The following is a 20,223-nucleotide window of genomic DNA, read 5'->3' as shown; positions in this document are numbered from 1 at the left end:
CAGGGGTGATTTTCACCTTCCCTCCCCAGCTGCAGGGACTCTGGCCCTACACCACTCAGAATGGCTAGAGAATGCAATGGAGCAATTTGAGAAGGATACGGAATGGCTGTGGCTGAAGAGATCCAAGGCTGGATATGACAGGCTGAACAGATATAGGGGGATAAACTCCATCGGATCATCATGCAAAAGGGAACTGGGAAGGTTTACATGTCTCATTGACATTTCACAGCTAGTGGTAACACCAGTGGAAAGGGCAGCAAGACAGGATCTGGGGTCTCTTATGTGACAGTGAAAAAGAATCACTGAAACAATTGCATTCTTCTAATACTGAACAAGGAACATGATTAGAATAAGGAAAAGTAAGTACCCTTGAATCTACTACGCCTTTCCAGGTAAAGAGCATTTCTTCCCAGCGTTGCCAACTCCCATGATTTTATCATGACTTGCAATATTTGGTGATTTTCTCAAAGCCCCAGCTCCTGGAGTCAGGGGATTAGGTGAGAATCTCATCTTGCATTTTAAAAAATGCAAATTGCTAGAGCTCCTGGTTGCAGAGAAAAGCTTGGAAATGTGACCCTTAGGGTATGTCAGCATGGAGTGTGATTGCAGCTCTTATAGACATATGACATAGACATTTGATCTAGCTAGTTCAGATAACCAGCTAAGTGAAATTGGCGCCGCCTGGGCTTCAGAATGGGTAGTACAGGCCTGCTGGGACCCCAGGGTAATGAATAGTGTGGCCAGCCTGAGGTGAAGCATGTGCTACCACAGCTTCACAGCTCCGGTACCCAAGTTAGCTACAGTAAAGCTAGCGTGGGTATGTCCTCACAAGGGCTGTAATTGCACCCCGGGATTACAGTCTAGACTCAGCCTTAAATGTTCAAACACCAGAAGGCAAATAAAAAGAACCTGGCCTTTATATTTTTTTTAAATCTTATGATTTTTAAGCCAATCTCATGCTGACTTCGGGGCCTGACTTGTGATCTTCAAAGGCTTGGCAATATAATATTGCTGGTAAAACTCAAAACAACAGTTGCGGGTTTTGTTTTGCACTTGCAAACCCATCCCAGCTAACTGGTTTCCAAAAGCAACGTCCTGCTTTTGCCCATTTCTCACCATCTCTCTCTCAGCCTGCTATGGCCCAAGTGTGGGGACCCAGAATAAGAGAGACAAACATAAAATGCCGTGTGATTCCCTCTTCCTTTCTAGAACCTCAGGGCCATGGATTTCTGGTGTAAATAACTTTCAAATCATGGGGGCAAAGGGGCACCACTGGGAATATAAGAGAAGAAACACTGTACATTTGTAAGGGAAGTAGTTTTAAGGATACTAATTACTTTTGTTTATTTTAATCATGTTCCTTGTTCAGTGTTAGAAGAAAGTGACCGTTGTAGTGATTCTTTATCTCCATCACATGAGAGACCACATGTGGTTTGTAGGTAACTTTGGGACGAAGGATGTTGAAACACACTGGAGAGGGTTCAGAAAAGACCCGCAGGAATCATTATACAATTGGAAAATCTGCTTTATAGTGACAGACTCAAGGAGTTCAATAGCGCAGGGCAAGCAGCTGGTACAGGGGATGAAGTGCGTTGGGCTAGGAAGAAGCAGGTGTGATGGTAGTGGCTGAGTTAGGTGGGTTGGTATATTTAGCTATGAAACCATGACACCTTTTGTTTTCTTTATAATCCCATCCTGTCACTGCCACAGTTCCTGCTATCTCTCCATCCACAAAGAGCAAGCCAGGGGCTTTCCATTTAAAATGATGACAACAAAAATAGAAAGAAAGAACAAAAATAAAGTTCCTGGGAGAGAACATGGCATGTGTCTCCTTGGTAACAGACAGCAGCATCTCCCTCAACAAAATGGCTGCCAACTTTGCACACCTGGAGAGTTCTGAGACACCGAAAGAAGCAGCAAAAAGCAGTTACCTGCACCCCAGGCAGGGGTGAGGGGAGTGGGTGCAGGGCGAGGAGCTTGGCTATTGAAAGGCCAAGTTTCAAGGCTGCGAGGCCATGCCAGAAGAGAGCCAGCAGTATCGTCTCCTGCCTCCCAGCCCAGTGCCCTGCTCTCTGTCCCACGCTGCCTGTAATATGCGTGTCATGCTCTGTACAGAATTGGGGCCCAGATACACTCTGACAGAGATGTCCAGGGAATAACGATAAAGCAGACACATTGCTTTCTGGCTCTGTCAAAAGGGAGGGCATTTGACAGAATTTCTAGGCATCTGCATGTACTGGCTGTGACATATCCCAAGCCACAGAAAGCATTTATGGCTCTGGCTACCCTACCAAAATAGCACCATGTTTACATAGGGCCTGACACGTGGTTGTGGTCAAACCACATGAGCAGGTGGGCTTTCCTTGCTTGCATGGCTAGAAATCAAACACGTTCTAGCCAGCTTAAAAGTCACGTTTAACCCTGTCAAGGCCCATCAGGGGGTGGAGCAGGGTCCGGTCCTGCCTGCACTCATGCTTTAGTTGCCTCAGTGGGCAATCTGGACCGGGATCTCCAGCTGGGAGTGCCCAGGGTTCATCCCTCCCTGAAAGAAGGAGGGCACTAAAATGCACATCAGCAGGAGGCCTCCTTGGAGTATTTGTGCTTTTCTGGGCTTGTTCAAGTCCCCGAGCAGTGCTCTGAAGAGCTGTCCTGGGACCAGAGAGTTTTGCACTTCAGCAAACATCTGGAGCTGAGGTTCTTGGGTGGTTTTCTAACAGGTATTTCTGAAAATCAGGACTCTGGGGGATCTGCCTCTGGCTCTCTTGCACAGATCACAAGCCGCAGGCGCCTGCTGCCCACCTGCCATTTTTATCAGCGCCAAGTGAAACGGGAGCTAGTCCTAACCTGCAGCTCTGCCTGTGCTGCAGAGCCTGTTCTTGCTCGCCCGGGAGTTTGTAGCTAATTGTCAAGTGTGAATGAATGTAGCTCGGTTTACAGCCAAATCCTAGCACATTTCCATGCAAGGCTAAACTATCCACCCCATAGGATGGGTTAGCTGACAGATCTAACACGGCTGCACTCACAGCACAGGACTGCACGCTTATTTCCTCAGCCCAGGGGCAGCTTCCGGTCCTCAAAAGGTCCTATTGCTCTTGTTTCTATTTTACAGTCGCGTTGGATAAAGTCTGTCGTGGTGCACCAGAGCCCAGATCTTAACCTTCCAAGGGCACTGCAAAGCCCATCTTCTTACTGCCTTCTTCAGGGCTATTGGAGATAGTGTGGGCTGATTGCCCCCTTTCGACCCGACTGGCTACTCAAAGCTCAGGGCCCTGGGGATGTTTCAGCAGGAAGGAGACATCAATGGAATCTGCTGTTTTCTTTGCTGCCATCTTGTTTAGTTACAAGGAACATACAAAGTCCTGCTTCGCTGAATGCTGGAGGACCCACAAATAAATAGAGCAGTTTCTGAGTTTGCAGCCTCAAGCCTTTTTAGCCAACAGATCCCAATGCTCCCACTCTAGCTGTGCTCAGGATCACACTGTGTTCACAGGTTGCTGCTTGCCTCCTCCTCTCTCGCTCTTCGTGTCTTTTTCACTCTTTTCTCTCTTCTGCCTTTCCCCACATGAGTCCCTACTCAAAACAATACTCAGTCTAAAGCTCCTTTTGTCTTATCCTGCAGTTCTGTTAATTGATGGATGAGTTCATACCTATCAATTTCAATGGGGTTTTTACTCAACACATACCAACGTTTCATCCAGCTCATAACAATATATGTAGCTATATGAGAGAGAGAGAGAGAGGGGGAGGGAGGGATGTTTGGAAGTTCTCCAGCAGAACATCTTTCCGTTGGAGAATGTCATTTCATGGAGATCAAAACGTTTTGTAGAGATGGTCTGATTTTGATGACGCTGCGTCGCGACCCTGGTTGGGTTCTGACAGCTCCCCTGTCTAGCCCCTTGGCAGTCCTCCTGGCATGCTGATGAAGATGGCCTGAGCTCCCCGACTCCTTGGCTCCTCTGCAGCTCACCTGGCAGGCTGCTGCTGCGTGGAGCTCGCAGGGCTTCCTGGCTCCCAGTTCCCCATCAGCTCACGAAGAGGACAGGAACACCAGCTCCCAAACTCCCAGGGTCTTGGCTAGTTGACGGCCTGGGACCCACAGGACTTCCAGCATGCCAGGCAGCCAGCCCCAGAGCCACAGCTCCATCCCATCTCGTGGGGAATTTGAAAGTGTGGGGTTTCACTCCAAATTGGAATGAAGCCATATTTTGAGATATCAGAATCCTCTGGGGGTGGAATTGCCTTTCTTTGCCCCGCTCTCCGCACAGAGCCAGTCCTTCTGCAACGTTCTGTGATTTTCATGTCTGGGATCCGTGGCCAGCACACAGAATGATTAGAAATATGAGGAAATAATAATGACGCCAACCCACTGAGGGCAAGCACACCCAGTTCCCAGCACCATACTGGCCCCAAAAGACTAACCAGTTGGATTTTGTGCTCCCTGAAAGCAAGATTAGCCCCATGCAATCCAACCCACCCGTAGCTGGTGGTGTCTCTAAGCTGCTTTAGCAGTAGGGCCCAGCATCACAATGGAATGGCCAAAGGGTTTACCTGCTGTTGAATTTCTCAGGGTGCTTCTCTCTCATCACATGGAATCGATGCGCGATGGATGCATCCTGCGGGAAGAGGGAATGAAGGGGCATGTGAGTTGTGTTCTGGGAAATGCCTGGTGGCAGAAGAGAGAGATTTCCAGAAAATACAAGGAAAATAACATGGACTTCCCAAGAGCTGTGATATAGATAAGTCTGCGTCATCTCCTTAGCCAGGACATTAGCTCCTTGGGTCTAATGCCTGGAGCAGAGGTTTACTCGGGGCTGTGATTTCTGCAATAAGACCTGCACACACGGGGCTTCCACGCAGTAATCTATGGGGATTACTCTACTACCTATCCAATACAACAGGGAACAATGCCCTTTCTGTAGGTTATTGGAGCTGTGTGGTGTGATCCCATAGCAAGGCTAAAATTCTTTCTATGATGCGATTCAAAAATTCGACAACAAGGTCATTTTCTATTAAACGCTGCAGGACTTTGGGGAAGGGAGGGAATTACGACCGAGGAGCTAACACTGAGAAAGGATAGTTTTCCTGTGTCACAATGAGGCAGAAGCCATGATGGGGCAGCATAAGGCTGGGTGGGTCTAGAATCTGCAGTTGGAGGGCCCTGGGTGACCAACGTCGCCATGTCCCCACTGGGGCACCAGGTGACGCAGCAGCCAACGGTTACTGGAGGGTCAGGCACTGCAGGAAGTACCGCCCAAAGAGGCCAGACCAAAAGATCCCTGCAGCCACGTGATTGGTCTACCCCAACTCTTTAAACCGGGAAGTTGCCCCAGGGAACTGTCTGAGCAACAATGTAGACTCTGGCTTGCGACTGTTACAGGCTTTATCTTTTGCCCCATCTTACTCCTGACTCCTGCCTTCAACCCCTGCCAGCTTGACCTCAGGGCCCATCTCCTGACTCGGTTTGCCAACTCCTGCCTTTGCTCCTGGCCCAGCTGGCCATTACAGGCAGCTCCTCCGGGGTGGAAGGTCTGGTTAGGTGATAAAGATTAATTCCTACCTCAGTGGCGAATGGGAGAAGGCAGGAATCACTCCATGCTCCAGTGAGCACAATTTCCCTCTCTGGTTCCCTGTGGGCCATTCAAATAGTCCCACACGAGAGATTAGCTGCCATGATCAGCTGCGAAGGATACGTGGGAGATTTTAACAAGATCCTCTGCTTGTTTGGGAAGGTGTGAAAGCCCGTATATGTCATGTGAGCGGATGTAGCCTCCATGTGAGTGCGGGGGGCCTAAAGTTAGCCGCTGAAGTAGTTTTCAAGGGTCCCAATAAAATACAGCACACCCGCAGTGCTTGTGGACATTTTTCCAAGTCTCAGGGCGTGGGTAGCGCTGGCAACATGCGGCACTACATCAAGGGATTAGCAGCCTGATCATCGCCTCCATGCTGGGGAGAGGATTGCCAGCTAGGACCTCTGGCGAGCCCAGAGTTAAACATAGCTCAAAAGCTATGTGCAATCCAAAACTTCCTGTCGGGGCAGCATTCCTCACACCCAAAAATAAAGGAGGAGGCGATAGGAAGCGGCAGCCCAGCTCCCCAAGACTGACACATCCAGTCAGGGCATTATTTAAAGGCACTCTGTCAGAACCGAGATTCCCAAGTATGACCTAAGCGGTCAGCTCGTCCCCCCTTTTATCTGCTCACCGGTATCCTGCAGCCTTCCATGACTGACTGTGTGGATGGATTTGTTTGATAGCACATGCCTCAGTGTCTTTTTTTTTTTTTTGGTCAATGGCCTTCCCACCTAAACCCAGCAGCCCCACTCTTGATCAACCTCTCAAAAGCAAACCCGTCTGTAGGCACAATGCAGGGAAGTGGTTGCCGTAAAGAAGTACAGCTCGATTCCAGGCTGCCAAGGGGTTCCTAGGGAAAATGATTTTTAAAAAATGCAGGAAAACCCAGTGTGATGGAGTGAGGAAACTGCCTGTCTGTCTGCTCTGAAATAAACCTCCGATGAGGACAATGCTGTGTGCTGATGGTGGAGATCTCCCCGGAGAGGGGCCTGGATGATTCATGCTCACAACTCAATCTGTGCCCACACACTGGACCTCCTACATGTGTTTACAGCAGGGCAGCATGGGCGCTGCTGTATCACACCGTGAATGGTTAACGTTAACCCCATCCCTTCCAGGAATGGCTGGGAAAGCCATGGCCTCTTAGAAAAAATGGTCCCATCACATTCCCGCTCAAGAAGAAATGTGTATTCGTTTGGCTCCACATACAGCATGGTTGCCTCTGTAGTAGCGCCGCTCCCCAAACCAGAGTCACTCAGTTTCCATATCCCAGACTGATTTTACTGGTGAGGGAATGGCTGCATGGGACCAGGTTTGGCAAATGGGAATATATGAACTATGGTGCTCTCTGAAAGCTCCAGTGGTACCTGGCAATATCTCAAGAATGATTTTCCTGCCGGTTCTATAGGCAGCATTGTTAGTGAGTAAGACAGACATTCCCAAGGCTATTCTGAACTGCTAATCTTACTCTACCCAAGTAATATTGTGTGCCACAAATGCTCTGCAGAACATTTTATAATAGCAGCCAGCCTATAGGGGTTTAATTTAATCAGAGAAACATCAAATCTAAAGCCCTGACTAAGCAAAACACTTAAGCGTGGGCTTAATTTTCAATCTGAATTTAAGTGCTTTGCTGAATTGTGGACTAAGTGCTTTAAATCAGTCCCTGGGGAAGAAGGAGTTTGCCAATGGTGTGATTTTCCTATAGAAATTTCCTAAGACATTTTCACAGCCATACTAGAAGTAAGCACAAATTTCCAAACTTTTCAAAGATTGGCAATCTCCCCTCCCACTGGTGATCACCAGGCCCACCTCCCTTTGCTAGATGGGGTCTCCTGCCATCCTGTGGCAACCGCAGCAATTGTTCACAAAGAAAAATATCCAATATATTTTTTAGCTGTCTTGATGCACTTTAGCAATCGGAAATAAACAGGAAAAGGAGCATCTCATGACGAGCCACCAGTAAGCGCTCCGTGGACCACCAGAGCACGGTGTGAGAGCCCCCTGCTCTAAGATCTGTCTCACGTAGTGCCAGGTTCTACCCCAGGCAGGGTATGTCCACCGAAGAGAAAGGAAACTGAGAAACCCCCAGTCCACACGTGCAAGAGTTAACTTACAGGTTTCCCTGATGCACTCTTGCAACAAGGTGCTGATGGGGTGACTGACCGTGTCAAGTTAAACACGTGTGTAACGCTTTGTACGATAAGAGTCTACAAGGCAAATCAGTGGAAGGGTGGGGGGCACCCCCACCCCGTCAGTAGCCAGACTGGCAGCCCCCCCTTACATTACAAAAGTAACAGTTCTAAAAATCTCATTTAACAGCATTTTTTGCCCTTTTCCTATGTATACACAGCCCAGACCACTGCCTGTCCCATTGGTTTGAAATCCTCCCCATTTTCATTTCATGCTGTCTTAAGTGCTAGCCCTTTTCTGGTTGTTCCCTGTAACTTGGGAAGGGTTACGCTGTGTTGGCCGTGTCCCAGCCCTTCCCCGCGGAGAGCACCCATTGTGCCCACTCCCTGCTGGCTGTGCACGGGGCCATGAGCCCCACTGACAAGGCCAGGCCGTGGGGCAGCTCCCACCTTCCCGTGTGAAGGAAGCAGAGGTGAGGCAAAATCATGGCTCCACAGAAGTCAGTGGCACAGTCCCGTTGGCTTAAACGGGGCCAGCACCTCACCCCGAATTGCACAGAGGCACAACAGACTCAGCCTCTCCATTGCCCAAGCTCCTTTCTGATGTCCCGGGCTCAGATTTCTCATCCCGATGACTCAAGTGTGCTGTTCTCCAGTTTCCCCAAACCACGCCAGCCTTTGCCAGGGCGGACTCATTTCTCTCTTTCCAAAACTGTTTTGCTAATGACAGCCAGCCCCTGGGGGACTTGTGACCAGCGGGGGCTGCCCGGCCTCCAGAAGGTCACGCCAGCACGTTGGCGGCTCTCCTTCCCCAAACGGTGTTCCAAGGAACCTAAATGACATTTATGCTCCTGCAGGAAACGGCAATGGACGCAGCCAGGGGAAGGTGCCCACCACATGCCGGGGTGGGCTGGGGTGACTTAGAAGTCCCGTTTTCAAAAGTCCCTAAGTCCCATTTTCAAAAGTGATTCATGCACTTGGGAGCCCAACTCTCATTGAAAGTTAATGGGACTTATGGCTTGTCTACACCGGAGGTTATGTGGGTGTAACTTACATTGCTCAGAGGTGTGAATAAGCCACCCCCCCGAGTGACGTAAATTACACGTAGGCGCTGGTATACATAGCTATGGAGGTGGTTGTATTATGCCGACAGAAGAGGTCTCTCCTGTCAGCATAGAGCATCTTCACCGCTGTAGCGTTTCTACGTCAGTGATGCCGTGGTCCACAAAGGGACATTGGCATCACCTCGCCTATCCGCTAGGAGGGCAGAAAATCACAGGGATAGCACTGGGATCCACACAGCTTGAGTGTGGCGCCCAGGCTCCTTACGCAACGCATGGGGGGAGACGGGCACCTAAGCGTGGGATCCACAAAAGCCAGCACGCTAGGCAGAGAGCCACCTAAGCTAGCCAGTGGGAGGTGGAGATGTGGGAGGGGGTGCTAAGCCCTGCCCCTCTTTAGAAGTATGGGGCCTCACTCCATTTATGGATCCAGCTTTAGGCACTCTTGAGAACCACACCCCTTATATCATTCACTCTCTGCGAGGCTGCCTGTACTGTTATTAACCAATTGTAGTTGATAAAATAATAATACTCAGTCATTTTGCTGGGAGAATAATATATAGTTATATAAACTAAACATTTCCCCCGTCATACTGTTTAAATAAGAATAGACAGTGCTATAGTAATGAAACAATGAATTCACATGACTGTGACTCTTTTGGGTAATGCTGATCGCTAATTTGGCTCTGGAACCGCTGAGTCTGAGTATCACTGGTTTAGACAGATGATCAGGGGATAGATACCACAATGAGCGTCCGCCTGGGAAAATGCCAGCTAATCTAGCCAGGGATACTACCACAACGCAGTGGCTTTTGGGTGGCTTTTCTCAGAGTTCACAGAGCTTCTCAAACCCAAAGGCTCAGCCAGCACCCCTGGAAAGCATCATTAGAGCCATTCCCTAGAGGTAAACTGAGGCACAGAAAGGTTAGATTTTGAGATTAGAGGTTTGCCTGAGTTTCGTGAAGTTCTTGGGAGGAGTCAGGAATAGAAGCTATGGGCCAAAATGTGACCTGGTTTAAGCAGGTGTGATTCTACTGCCATTCAGCCAAGTTACACAACTTCTACCTTGTGAGTGAACTGTTGTTTGACTTTTACTATTTGTCTGCCTTGTCCCAAAGGGAAGACATGCACGATGCAGATCCTCATCTGGGGTAAACGGGCACGAAAAAAGCACTGACAATTAACACCAGCCAAGAATCTGTCTCTCTGTGTGCTTGACACAACAGGGTCTGGATGCTGACTTGGGTCTTTGCATGCTACTGCAATACAAATAGGAGCAATAGGGCTGTTCCCTTTTGCCTGCCTCGCTCTAGTTTTTATCAGAGTGGATTCACTTTTTTGAAAGACGCCATCTCATCAGTGTAAACTCCTTGGAGCTCTGGGAGTGGGGTTGCCTGGAGTTGCCAGTGGCGTGCCTTTTGAAAAACACACCCAGGGGGGTGGGCAAGTGTTTGTAAGGCAGAAGGGCACCAGGCAAGTCGTACAGCGATCAGATACAGAGGGAGTCACAACAGGGTATTGTTGGGGTGACTATCTGCAATACCAAAACAACATAGCCCTTAGTGAGTGTGTTATTCTGCAGATCAAGGCGTGAGGTTGGAATCAGCTTCCCCAGGTGAAGACAGAGAAATCCTAGCAGATCTCAGGGGGGAGCAACAATGGAATAGGTCAGAACTGAGGTGCCCTGGCAGAGATACTAGTGTGTAGTATGTACTACATGTATGTACTAGATACTAGATAGTATGCTGCTAGTATGGCCGCTGTTGACATTATGTTTGGCCGTATTACTTCACGCACTAATTTCTGCTCTCAGTTCAACCAGCATCACTTTGCCAAGCTGCTGTTCCAAAGACTAAATCTATTCATTTGCTGTAGACCTTCCTGTGTGGGATTTCCCGCCGGGTAGTGGCCGTGTCTGAATGTTGCCCCACGGGGGGGATAGGATACCACCGTCCTGGCGGCCTTTACACGCGGGGTGGAGGACGGTGACTCGTTTGTCAACCAGCACAGGGCCACATCTTGACTTTAAGGTATTGGAGTGGCTGTGTGCCCAATCTGGAAGGCTGGACGCCAGCCACCAGTGCAGTGTGTCCAAAAAGCACTGCAATGCCAGCGTCCATATGGCAGCCCCAAGACACCACTCCTCGCTAATCCCTCCTGGGCCTGGCAGAGCCAGATCTTGGCAGACTCATTGGCTGCCTGCTGGAAAGGAAAGCCCAGGATTACTTACCACGCCGATGGAGAAATAGTTGTTGACGATGCTGTACGGGACAGGGTCCCCGTTCTCCTCCTTGTCAGTCGGGATCACTTCAATCCGCCACCGGTCAAGCATCACCTCGACACTGTGCTCGACATCCTTCAGCACCTTCAGCAAACTGCCACCTTCGTAACCTTGGGAGGGAGAAAGGGTTGGATCAGGGTTAGCGCTCAGAGATGCTCAGAGCAGCGCAGTGACTGTCCGTGGGGGCATGAGGCAGAGCCACAGGGAGTCAGGCGAGAAGAGGCTAACCCGGGGCAGCTCACACTAGCAGACAGCCCAGTCGGCTGCACCGGGGGCACGACAAAGCATGACCATCTGCAGCACAGAGCTTTGCTCGTGGCTGGCAGGATACGGCAGCCAGCAGGGCTGGGGTCAGTGATGCACAGGGCCCAGTACCGACTGCAGTGGCAGATCAGGCTGCTAGGACCTGACAACAACAGACAGGGTCACTGGCAGGGACTCAGCAGGACCTGGGGTCAGGGCAAGATGGGGAGATTTGTGGGGTAACGGGCACCGGGCAGGACTCAACGGAGTGTGGGGGCACCAGCAGTTTCGTGGATATTTCCCTGACCAAGGATCACACCCAGGCCTCGGTGGGGAAGGCACCAAATTCTGACCACTAGCCCACCTGGGAGAGCCCAGGAACTTCCTAGTGGTGGCTGGGGTCAGGGAGGAGACAGGCGGGGTCAGGGTGGACACAGGCGGGCTCTGGGGGTCAGGGCAGAGACGGGAGGGGTTTGTGGTGCATTAGATGGGGCCCAGCAGGGAGCAGTCAGAGCTGAAACTAGTGCATGGCACCCGCCCCCCATGCAGTGCCATCCTAGCTGCTGGAGGCACGCAGCGCAGTGTGGGAAGGAGGCTTTGCAGAGCTTGGCTCTGTGCGGGAATAGATCCACCCATAGGAGTCCCTGGCCCAGCAGTAGAGGCTACCTGGGCTCCCATGATTCTGGTGTCGGCTGCTCTGGTTCTTGTTAGGACAGGTCCTGGGCGCAGGGCTGCCTCCACAGCAAAGGGGGCTTGTCCCGATCCCCTGCCTGGGTTTCAGGGCAGCCCTGGGGACTGCAGCAGCGACAGCAGCTGGAAGCCAAGACACGACTCTTCCTAGCCCATGGCGAGCCGCACACACAGGTGGCCACAGCGCCCGCTCTCTGCCTAAGGCCTTCTTCAGAGCCCCTCACCAGCGTGTCAGAGCGCATCCTGCTGCCACCATGGCGAGGGGCCTACGCCGCTCCCTTGGCCACAGGACGGAGGCCGTGTGAGCACGCGTGTGTGAGCATCCTCTTCCTCCTCTTGTCATAGTGCCACCAGCTGCTGCTGTTGTGGGAAGGCCACGCTGGCTGGCGAGTGCTTTGCTCGCACGGCGGGCAGGCCTGGGGCCATTCTCACCTCCTCTGGCAGGACGTGCCATGGCTCGGACCAGCTGCCAAGGCAGCTCTCCCCTGCTGGTCCAAGTGGGGGCCTGGAGGCAGCGTGCCTCCAAGGATATAACTGCAGGTGCAGCTCTGGGTCCCGTAGCAAGACCTGCTCGTGGAGGTTGTGACCCGTCTGGTGCCCAGGGTTGCCAACTGATAATGCCAAGGTCAGGGCAGGCTGCAAAAAGAGAGCAGATTCTCCCCACGCTGGTGGGTGACACTGAAGCCCGGCTTCCCAAGCAGCCACGAACTGCTTCTGATTACCCCACACTGGATATCACGAAGCCAGTCCACAAATGCCCACAGCCCCCTTTACTGCATTACAGCTCCAGGCTCCCAAATCAGTACCAGGTCCAGCAAAGAGACCAGTTACTTAAACTCTCTGCTCTTTGCTAAAAAGGTTCCCTCTGACCCCAAGGGGTCAGCCACAGCACCAGATCAATATAAGCTTGGATCTTACCTAAAATACCACGCTGCCAGCCAATCCTTTAGTGTCTAAACTAAAGGTTTATTGTACAAAGAAAGAAAGAAACGATGAGAGAAATGTTAAAGGGTAAAAGTGAATCACAGATATACAAATGATTAAAAGTCCATATACTTCAGGTTTCTGGAAGAAATGTGGATTTGCAGGCTTGTATAGTCCCCACTGGTTCACATCCAGTACCTGGATGGGTCTAGGTCCTTTGGTTCAGTTGCAAGATGAATTGATCCAGAGGTCAGTGTGTGTCTGCAGACTGGACAGGAGCAAAGACAAAATGGTTTCTCTGGCTTGATCTTATATACCCTCTGTCTTTTCGCCATGTGGCCTGTGAAATTTGCAGGAGCTAAAATGGAGTCTGGAGTCACATGAGCCAATCCTGGTGACTCTTCAGGTGTGCCTGGGGTCCAGTCACGTAAGCAGGTTCTGGTGACTCATTAGTGATGCTGGCTTCTTTCTCTGGGCCCCCTGTACCTGAGAATGCCTTAATGGGCCATTACACTGGCCATTGTCCTGCAGCCATCCTATCTGGGGTGTTGCTCAGGCAGACAATTTGAAACACACAAATCTCAAATACATCTATAACTTCCATTTCACATATTACACATGAACATAAGTAATATTCTCGTACTTAGCACATTATAACCTTCCTAACCACACCTGACGTGGCCTATCCCACATGGATTATTCTGATTCTGCCATGCTGACGTCACACAATATACTAGCTGCCCCCCCTCTCAAGCCAGCCCGCATGACAGAGGTGCCTTGGCCCGGTGCCCCGCAGGGCCACGCCGACAAGAACCCTGGGCTTGAGGCAGCTCTGCTGCTTGGTGGGGCGCAGACATCACGAGCAGAGCCTGGGGGGGCTGCGGTGGGGGGCTGCCAGGCTGCTGTGTTCTAGCCTTGTCTCTGATCCTGGCCTCGCCCTTGGGGCGCAGGCTTGGTGCCAGCGATGGGCGACAGGCTATTTTTGGAGCTGTTTACATGTCCAGAAGCAGCAAGGGAGGCTGGCCAAGTCCCGGCTCTGGACCAGAGGACGGACTCCCTCAAGAGCAGGAGCTGCTATGGGGTGACCGGCTCTTCACACCTCTTCCCCCTCCTGCCTGGTCACCTCTGCCTTGTTCAGGTGTAGTTCCCAGCACCTGCTTCTCTGCCACATGCCAGGGGCCAAGATGGCCGGGTGATGAGCTGTGGAAGGGGCTGAGTTAGAGTCAGGTGCCCTCTGCTGGTGTTGGGGTTTGAACCCATTCTGCCTCTCCATTCCCCCTGGGGCTGCATACAGACGCTGAGCACGGAGGCCGATGTCACGGAACCGGGTGAGGCATGCGGTGGGGCTAGAGGAGTGATGGGCAGTTTCTCTGCGGCTCCAAGCGCGACCCACCGGGACCGCTCCAAGTCAGTGCTTACCAGCCGGCCTCACTTCTGCTGCAGGCAGGCTATCCGGGCGGGGGTGAGGGGTTTCGAAGGCTGTGGGCACAGGGAGCCGGAGTGGTTTTCTCTGTGGGTTGTGAAGGCTCTTTTTAAGCGATTTCCCCACTACATCATGCACAGTGGTCAAGAGAGGCCTCAGGATCCCCGGGTCCGATGGGAAGCTGAGGCGAGTGAAAGGCAGATGAAATGGTGGCGAAAACACCAACATTTGCAGTGGAAAGCTGGCCTGGTCAGGGCGAGGCAGCCCTTTCTGGCTCGAAGGTGGGCCAAAGAGAACGGCGCACAACCGCCCCATTCTACTCCATCAGGGCGCTCCTGAGACAGGCGAGGGACAGCTGGGCTTTGGTGAGGGCAGAACCCAAACTGGGCCATTCGGCGCGTCTCGTGCGCCACAGGGCTCCACTGCCTGGCGGGGCGTCGGCTGGTTCCCAGGCCCTGCCGTGTGGGAAGGGCTTGCTGTCTCAGCTGCAACGCTGCCAAGCAGGAAAATCATTCAGCTTCACGCGCCATTTTGGTGTGACACCACCGGCCTCGCCCCAGTGGCTCTGAGTATCTGCAGGAGTCATGGGCTCCCAGGCAGAGAGAGCAGTGAGCCACCCAGCAATGCACTGGGGTGGGGAAGTCCAGAGGTAAGACAAGAGCTAGCCCTTGCAGTGGCCGGGATGCCCAGCGCAGGAGGAGGGGAGGGAAAGGAGAGGGTGCATTCCCTTACAGCTCCATTCGGAGGGCTGGGCCCAGACCAGAGTCCACGTCTCTGCAGGAGCCACTGCCACGCAACAAGCCGGGCCGGGCTGGGATATGGAAGACTGGAAGCCTAAGAAAAATATCTTTGTCTTTCAGTCAGATCCTTTCCAATCCCACAGATCAATGGCACCAGTTACTGTTTGGATTACAGCAGTGCCTAATGCACCATTGGGGGTTGGAGCTCGGTGCGCTAGGTGCTGTACGCACACGCAATAAGAGACCGTCCCATCCCCAGAGAGATCACAAGCCAAGCAGGCAAGACCGAACTGGGGGAGAAAGGAAGGATTGTTATCCCCGCTGTACAGAGCGGGGGCTGAGACCCAGAGCGACTCAGCCAAGGTCACGCAGGGAGCTGGGAATCAAACCTGGCCCATCGAACTCCCCAGGCAGGGTCTAACCACGAGCCCAGAACAGCTGGAAGTTGGAGAAGGAAGATCTGGGCTGTCGGTCTGGAAATGTCAGGGCGATATTCTCCCCTCTCAGAAGGACCCAGGAAGTGGAGCTACTGTGCCAACAGCACGGCATTGGCCAACAGCTAGGTGGACGCAGACAGGTTAAGCTTTGCACAGAAACAACCATTAGGCAGAGAGGCTGATCCATTAGGCAGAGAGGCCGATGGGGGTGAGTCACTTAACGATGCCCAAAAATGGAGCCCATGTTACGAGTGCCTGTCACACACTCGCTCACACTCCTTGCCCGCTTGCTGTGTGTGGAGGAGTGCCCCTGGGCTGGCTTGTCCTCTCAGGCCTGCCCTGCATGCACAGACTGGTGCTGGTTTAACTAAAGGCATGGGATCGTGCCATTGAAGCCCCCCATGTAGACGCTCTGATTTTTGGTTATGTCTACGCAGCTGAAGTCAGCTCCTTCCCAGCTAAGCCAGGGCTTCGCACTAGTTTAAGCACAGCAGTTTTTAAACAGATGTAAGGTAAATGGGTGCAAACCACCCCCACGGGTAGACAAGGCCTCAGACAGCAGCTGCTTCAGGGCTGGGTCTGTGTCTGTTCAAAAACCAGCACCTGCACGTGGGAGCACCGGCAGGCCAGATCCATCAAATGCTGGCTGTTGTAAGAGATTGCCATTCTAACCGTGACCCTTTAGCTTGCTCCATGCCTGTGGACTCCTGTGCCTGGCCGATGCTCTGGGAGCGTGCTGGGGTCTGCTGGCACGGCGCATGTTACAGGATTGGGGCCTCAGATGGCTAGGGTTTCACTTTTCCTTCGTCGCACTGATACCCATTCCCACGCACATACAGAAAAGCAATGTCTAGGCTATTTCAGGGGTCGGATGGGAGCGTTTTGTACCAAAAGTGAACCACGAAGTGTGATTTGCAGTGGTGGCGGAGAGAACTCCTTGTCACTATTCCCTATTTATACAGCTAGCATCTCTGGTGTACACGTCGCACAGTAGAGGGCAATAAGCCACAGTCCAAGGAACTCACCCACCCCAATTAGATAGGTTATCTAATGAGAAATGACAGAATAATGATCATTCCTAGCTCTTAGATCGCAAAGTGCTTTACAAAGAAGGTCAGTGTCATTACCCCTTTTTGCAGATGGGGAAACTGAGGTCTGGAGCATTAAGTCACCCATGGCAAAGCCAGGAATAGAACCCAGGGGCCCCGTGTCCCAGTCTAGTGCTCTATCCACTAGCCAACACAGCCTCTCCTGAGAGGAGATGGTGAAGGAGCCCCATGCACCATAAGAATCTGGAGCCGTTGCCTGTGCTGCTCCAGCAGATCAGCTGTGTAGCTAGCAAAGTGGGCTGACGCAGCAGGGCACGTTTTCAGCCTGATGTAGCTGAACTTTGCCACGCTTGCTAGCATTAACAGGAAGTGTGCGGCTAAGCCCGTGTGCATCTGGCAGTGGGTTTGTGCCAGGCGCCCCCAGAAGGGACAGTTTGCCCCCTGGATGGAGGGCATGTGGCTACCAAGGCCGCTTGAGAGTGTGTTCTGGGGTGGCCAAGGTGGAGCGGGTGGGGCGGCGGAGCCAGGAGGACGCCTCACCTCCTCCCCAGCGCAGACACCTGGCGAGGTCGTTGCCTGTTCCCAGTGGCAGGACGGCCACAGAGGGGTGCTTCAGCAAGCCAGCCTTGTCTGCAATGCAAAGAGAAAAGGCTGTTAGTGGCCCTGGGAAGCAGGCTGCCTGAGGCACCAGCCAGCGGCCACTCAGCTGAGCCTTCCCCCTATTCTCCACGACCCTGGGGCTCCTGGGCAAGGGCAAAGAGCTGAAAACCAGAGCAGGAAGAGCCTGCTGCCGGCCCGGCGGGAACCCCGCTTAATGCACGGGGTGGCACATGCGGGAGCCTGAGCAAACCCGGGTGGCCCTCTACCTCCAGGGGCAGCTCTCGTGCAGGAACCAGCATCTGATACCCGGGCCTGCTTGCCGGGAGCTGCCGTCGGTGGGCTCCTCCGAACACGGGGCAGAGAAAGGGGCTCCAAGGGGCGTCCTGGGAAGAGAGCTCTGGGCGGCACATCAGGGAGAAGCCGTGTGATCCGGCGTGGCGGGCAGGCCACGGGGCAGAAGAGAAGGGAGCTAGGGCGGCTTGGGGATCTCTCTCTGTCATCCCTTTGCATCTTTTCTCGGGACATGCAGATCTGCTCCCACCCACGGGAGCCAAGCCAGAGAGCCGTCACAACATCTCGTCCCGGCTCCAGGCACAGGCACTCGGTGGCGCTGCAGCTTACAGAGCGCCTTCGCTCGGGGCTCTCGACCGCATACGCGGTGCACCTCAGTTACCTATGCAGTCCAGGATCCAGCCAACGGTCCCATCCCCACCACAGGCCAGGACACGAAAGTCTGGGGTGTCGCGGAAAAAATTCAACCTGGGAAGTGGAAGCAAAAGGAGGGAGAGCCAGGTGATTACAGGGGAAGGCTTATTGCTGGCAGGGTGGTGGGAGGGGGCGACAGAGGCAGGGAGCGGTAAGGGCGGGGCGTGGGGACGTGGGCCGTCTATCATCTCCATACCCAGGAGTTGGTCCCCCTTGGTCCAGGTTGTACACTTGTCTGGGGTTGAGAAGATAGTGGAATTTCCGAAGAACCCTGCGGAAATAAAGAGCAAGTGAGAGATGGAAACTGGCCCTGAAAACAAGTGAGATCTGTGCAAATGGGCCACCTGCACCGGGGGTACGTGGGCAGGGACCTGACCCGCAGGGCAAGGCTGGCACGGGGCAGATCCCCCTGCAGAAACCCTGGCCAGAGCCCAGGGCCAGCAGAGGCTGGGGTTGCTACTCTCCATCGTCGCTCATTGTGGGGGCTCCTAGCAACAAACAGAGAGAGGAAGAAAAGTCAGCAGCAAGACCTCAGTGCCCCTGGTCCTCGCTGCACAGCGATGGTCACCCAAACATCCCTTGGCAGGGCCAGCCCAGGGTGATTAGGAACAGAGCTCAGGCCTAGCCCGGCTCTGCGATGCTGCAAACACAGAGGAGCCTGCCTCCCAGCCCCCGGGAAAGAGCCGAGCACGATCCGCTCCACTTCCGGGGGAGCTGGGTCAGAGAGAGGCAGGAAGGGCCCCTGGTGACATGGCGTCTCTGCAGCAGGATCCTCTCATGGTTAAGGCATGGGATGGGGTCTCCTGTGGCCTCAGTTCACTTCCCATCTCTGCCCCAGACTTCCTGAGTGACTCAGAGCACGTCACTGACCCTCATGCCTGGGTCCCACCCTGGACAACGGAGATAGCTCATGTGCCTGCAGGCATTGTGGTAGGGACCAGACTCGGGGCCCATCCAGCCTGGTACCCTGTCTCCAGCACGGGCCAGCCACAAGGAAGAGGTGAGAACCTGCCCTGGGCAGCTGGGGGACCATCTCCCCCCGGTGAAGGTCCCCCACTATCCCCTGAGATTGGTTTCCACCCCGGATGGGTCATATCCCTTTCCAAACGCTTGTGATTATAGATACTCTTGGTAGCTGGAGAACCGGCCGGTCCCTCTGGACACCGCCATGGTCTCAGCCCGACAGCCGGCTTCCCTCCTTGGTAGGGGTGTGCGTTCACCCCTCTGCATTCAGGTAGTACTGCGATGGGAGGACTGGGGGGAGCACAGACCTGATCTCCTGCCTCTCGGTGCTGTGCCACTAGCACAACACCGCCTTTCCCCCTCATGCCCTGCATCCGAAGGCCCCCAGCACAAAAATGGCCAGGAGAGCCGACTGGCAGGGCCGACAGAGGATCCCTGACTTTGGCGGGGTCGAGGGCAGGCTCTGCAGGCCAGGCTGGTTGTGTGGGAAGATCAGACTTCAGGCTCCCGGCCATTTTGTGCTAGTGCTGAAATCCACCTGCCCAGCCTCTGTGAAAAGCCGTATCTGTAAAAAACCCACATTGCCTCGGGGAGGACGCTTCTGTACTCAGCAAAGCTGTCTGGCCTCTCATCCGGCACCCCAGCCTGTCCCTGTACTGGGTTCTGCCTTGCCAGTTTGCACCCTTCCCTCAGGGGACGGGAAATCTCTGCCAGGGTGGGCCTGCCTGGTTCCTTTCCCTCCTGCTCTTTCCTTTCCTGTCTCTCAGGCTCCAGCACACAGTCTGCCCCAGGGGCACCTGCTCAGATCATCTCTGCCCCGAGTAGCTCCCCTCACCACTACCTGCCCCCAAGCTCCCCAGATCCGCAGCCCTGCCAGTGCCTCTGGGGAACAGGGAACGTACCTTTCTCCTTGTCTCCCTCCGCTCTTGGGGTTGACGAACACCAGCAGAGGGTGCGTCCCAGGCCTGGGGGTGATCTGAAATGCAAAGGGCAGAGCACGGATCGCTCTCGAGACAAAAGCATCCGTCCATGGGGAGGGCGGGGGGATTGATGGAGCCTTGGATGAGCTCCAGTCAGGAGGCCCTGCTACAAAGGAAGTGACACGAGACAGGATGGTCCAGGCTCTCAGCCAGGCAGGACAGACTCCCACAGGGAGGAAAGTACCCGGGAGGGACACCAAGTACAAGCTCAGTGCCACAGCTCCACGGAGGAGGATGGGGGGACACAGCCAGGCAGAGCCATGGGACTGCTCATCTCCGCCTGCTGCTATTTTCAGCATTAACGATGTGCGTCACGGGAGAAGCCCCAAGGTGCTGGGCAAGCACATAACAAAGAGACAGTCCCCAGTGACTACAGTCTATATAGGACGAGAGAGGCGACAGAGGGAGGCAAGAGACAAGCAAAC

The 20,223-nt window shown here is 53.5% G+C and overlaps 1 protein-coding gene across 3 annotated transcripts in view; it reads right to left on the bottom strand.

Moving 5' to 3' along the window:
• Positions 1–20,223, bottom strand: part of DGKG (diacylglycerol kinase gamma) — a 97,875-nt gene that overhangs the window by 34,695 nt on the left and 42,957 nt on the right. For all 3 annotated transcript variants that reach the window (XM_067538627.1, XM_067538629.1, XM_067538630.1), the window contains 6 exons: positions 19,721–19,794; positions 18,052–18,126; positions 17,824–17,909; positions 17,091–17,180; positions 10,994–11,154; positions 4,549–4,613 (listed from right to left, as the gene is read on the bottom strand). In XM_067538627.1, coding sequence (XP_067394728.1) covers positions 4,549–4,613; positions 10,994–11,154; positions 17,091–17,180; positions 17,824–17,909; positions 18,052–18,126; positions 19,721–19,794 — 551 coding nt within the window. The remainder of the gene's footprint in view (positions 1–4,548; positions 4,614–10,993; positions 11,155–17,090; positions 17,181–17,823; positions 17,910–18,051; positions 18,127–19,720; positions 19,795–20,223) is intronic.

This window comes from Emydura macquarii, unplaced genomic scaffold (genome assembly GCF_026122565.2).
Source record: "Emydura macquarii macquarii isolate MOO-44397 ecotype Brisbane River unplaced genomic scaffold, CSIRO-AGI_Emac_v2 contig_499, whole genome shotgun sequence".
Lineage (NCBI taxonomy): Eukaryota > Metazoa > Chordata > Testudines > Chelidae > Emydura > Emydura macquarii.
The sequence above is the reverse complement of the archived record's forward strand: the minus strand, read 5'-3'. Positions and strand labels throughout refer to the sequence as shown.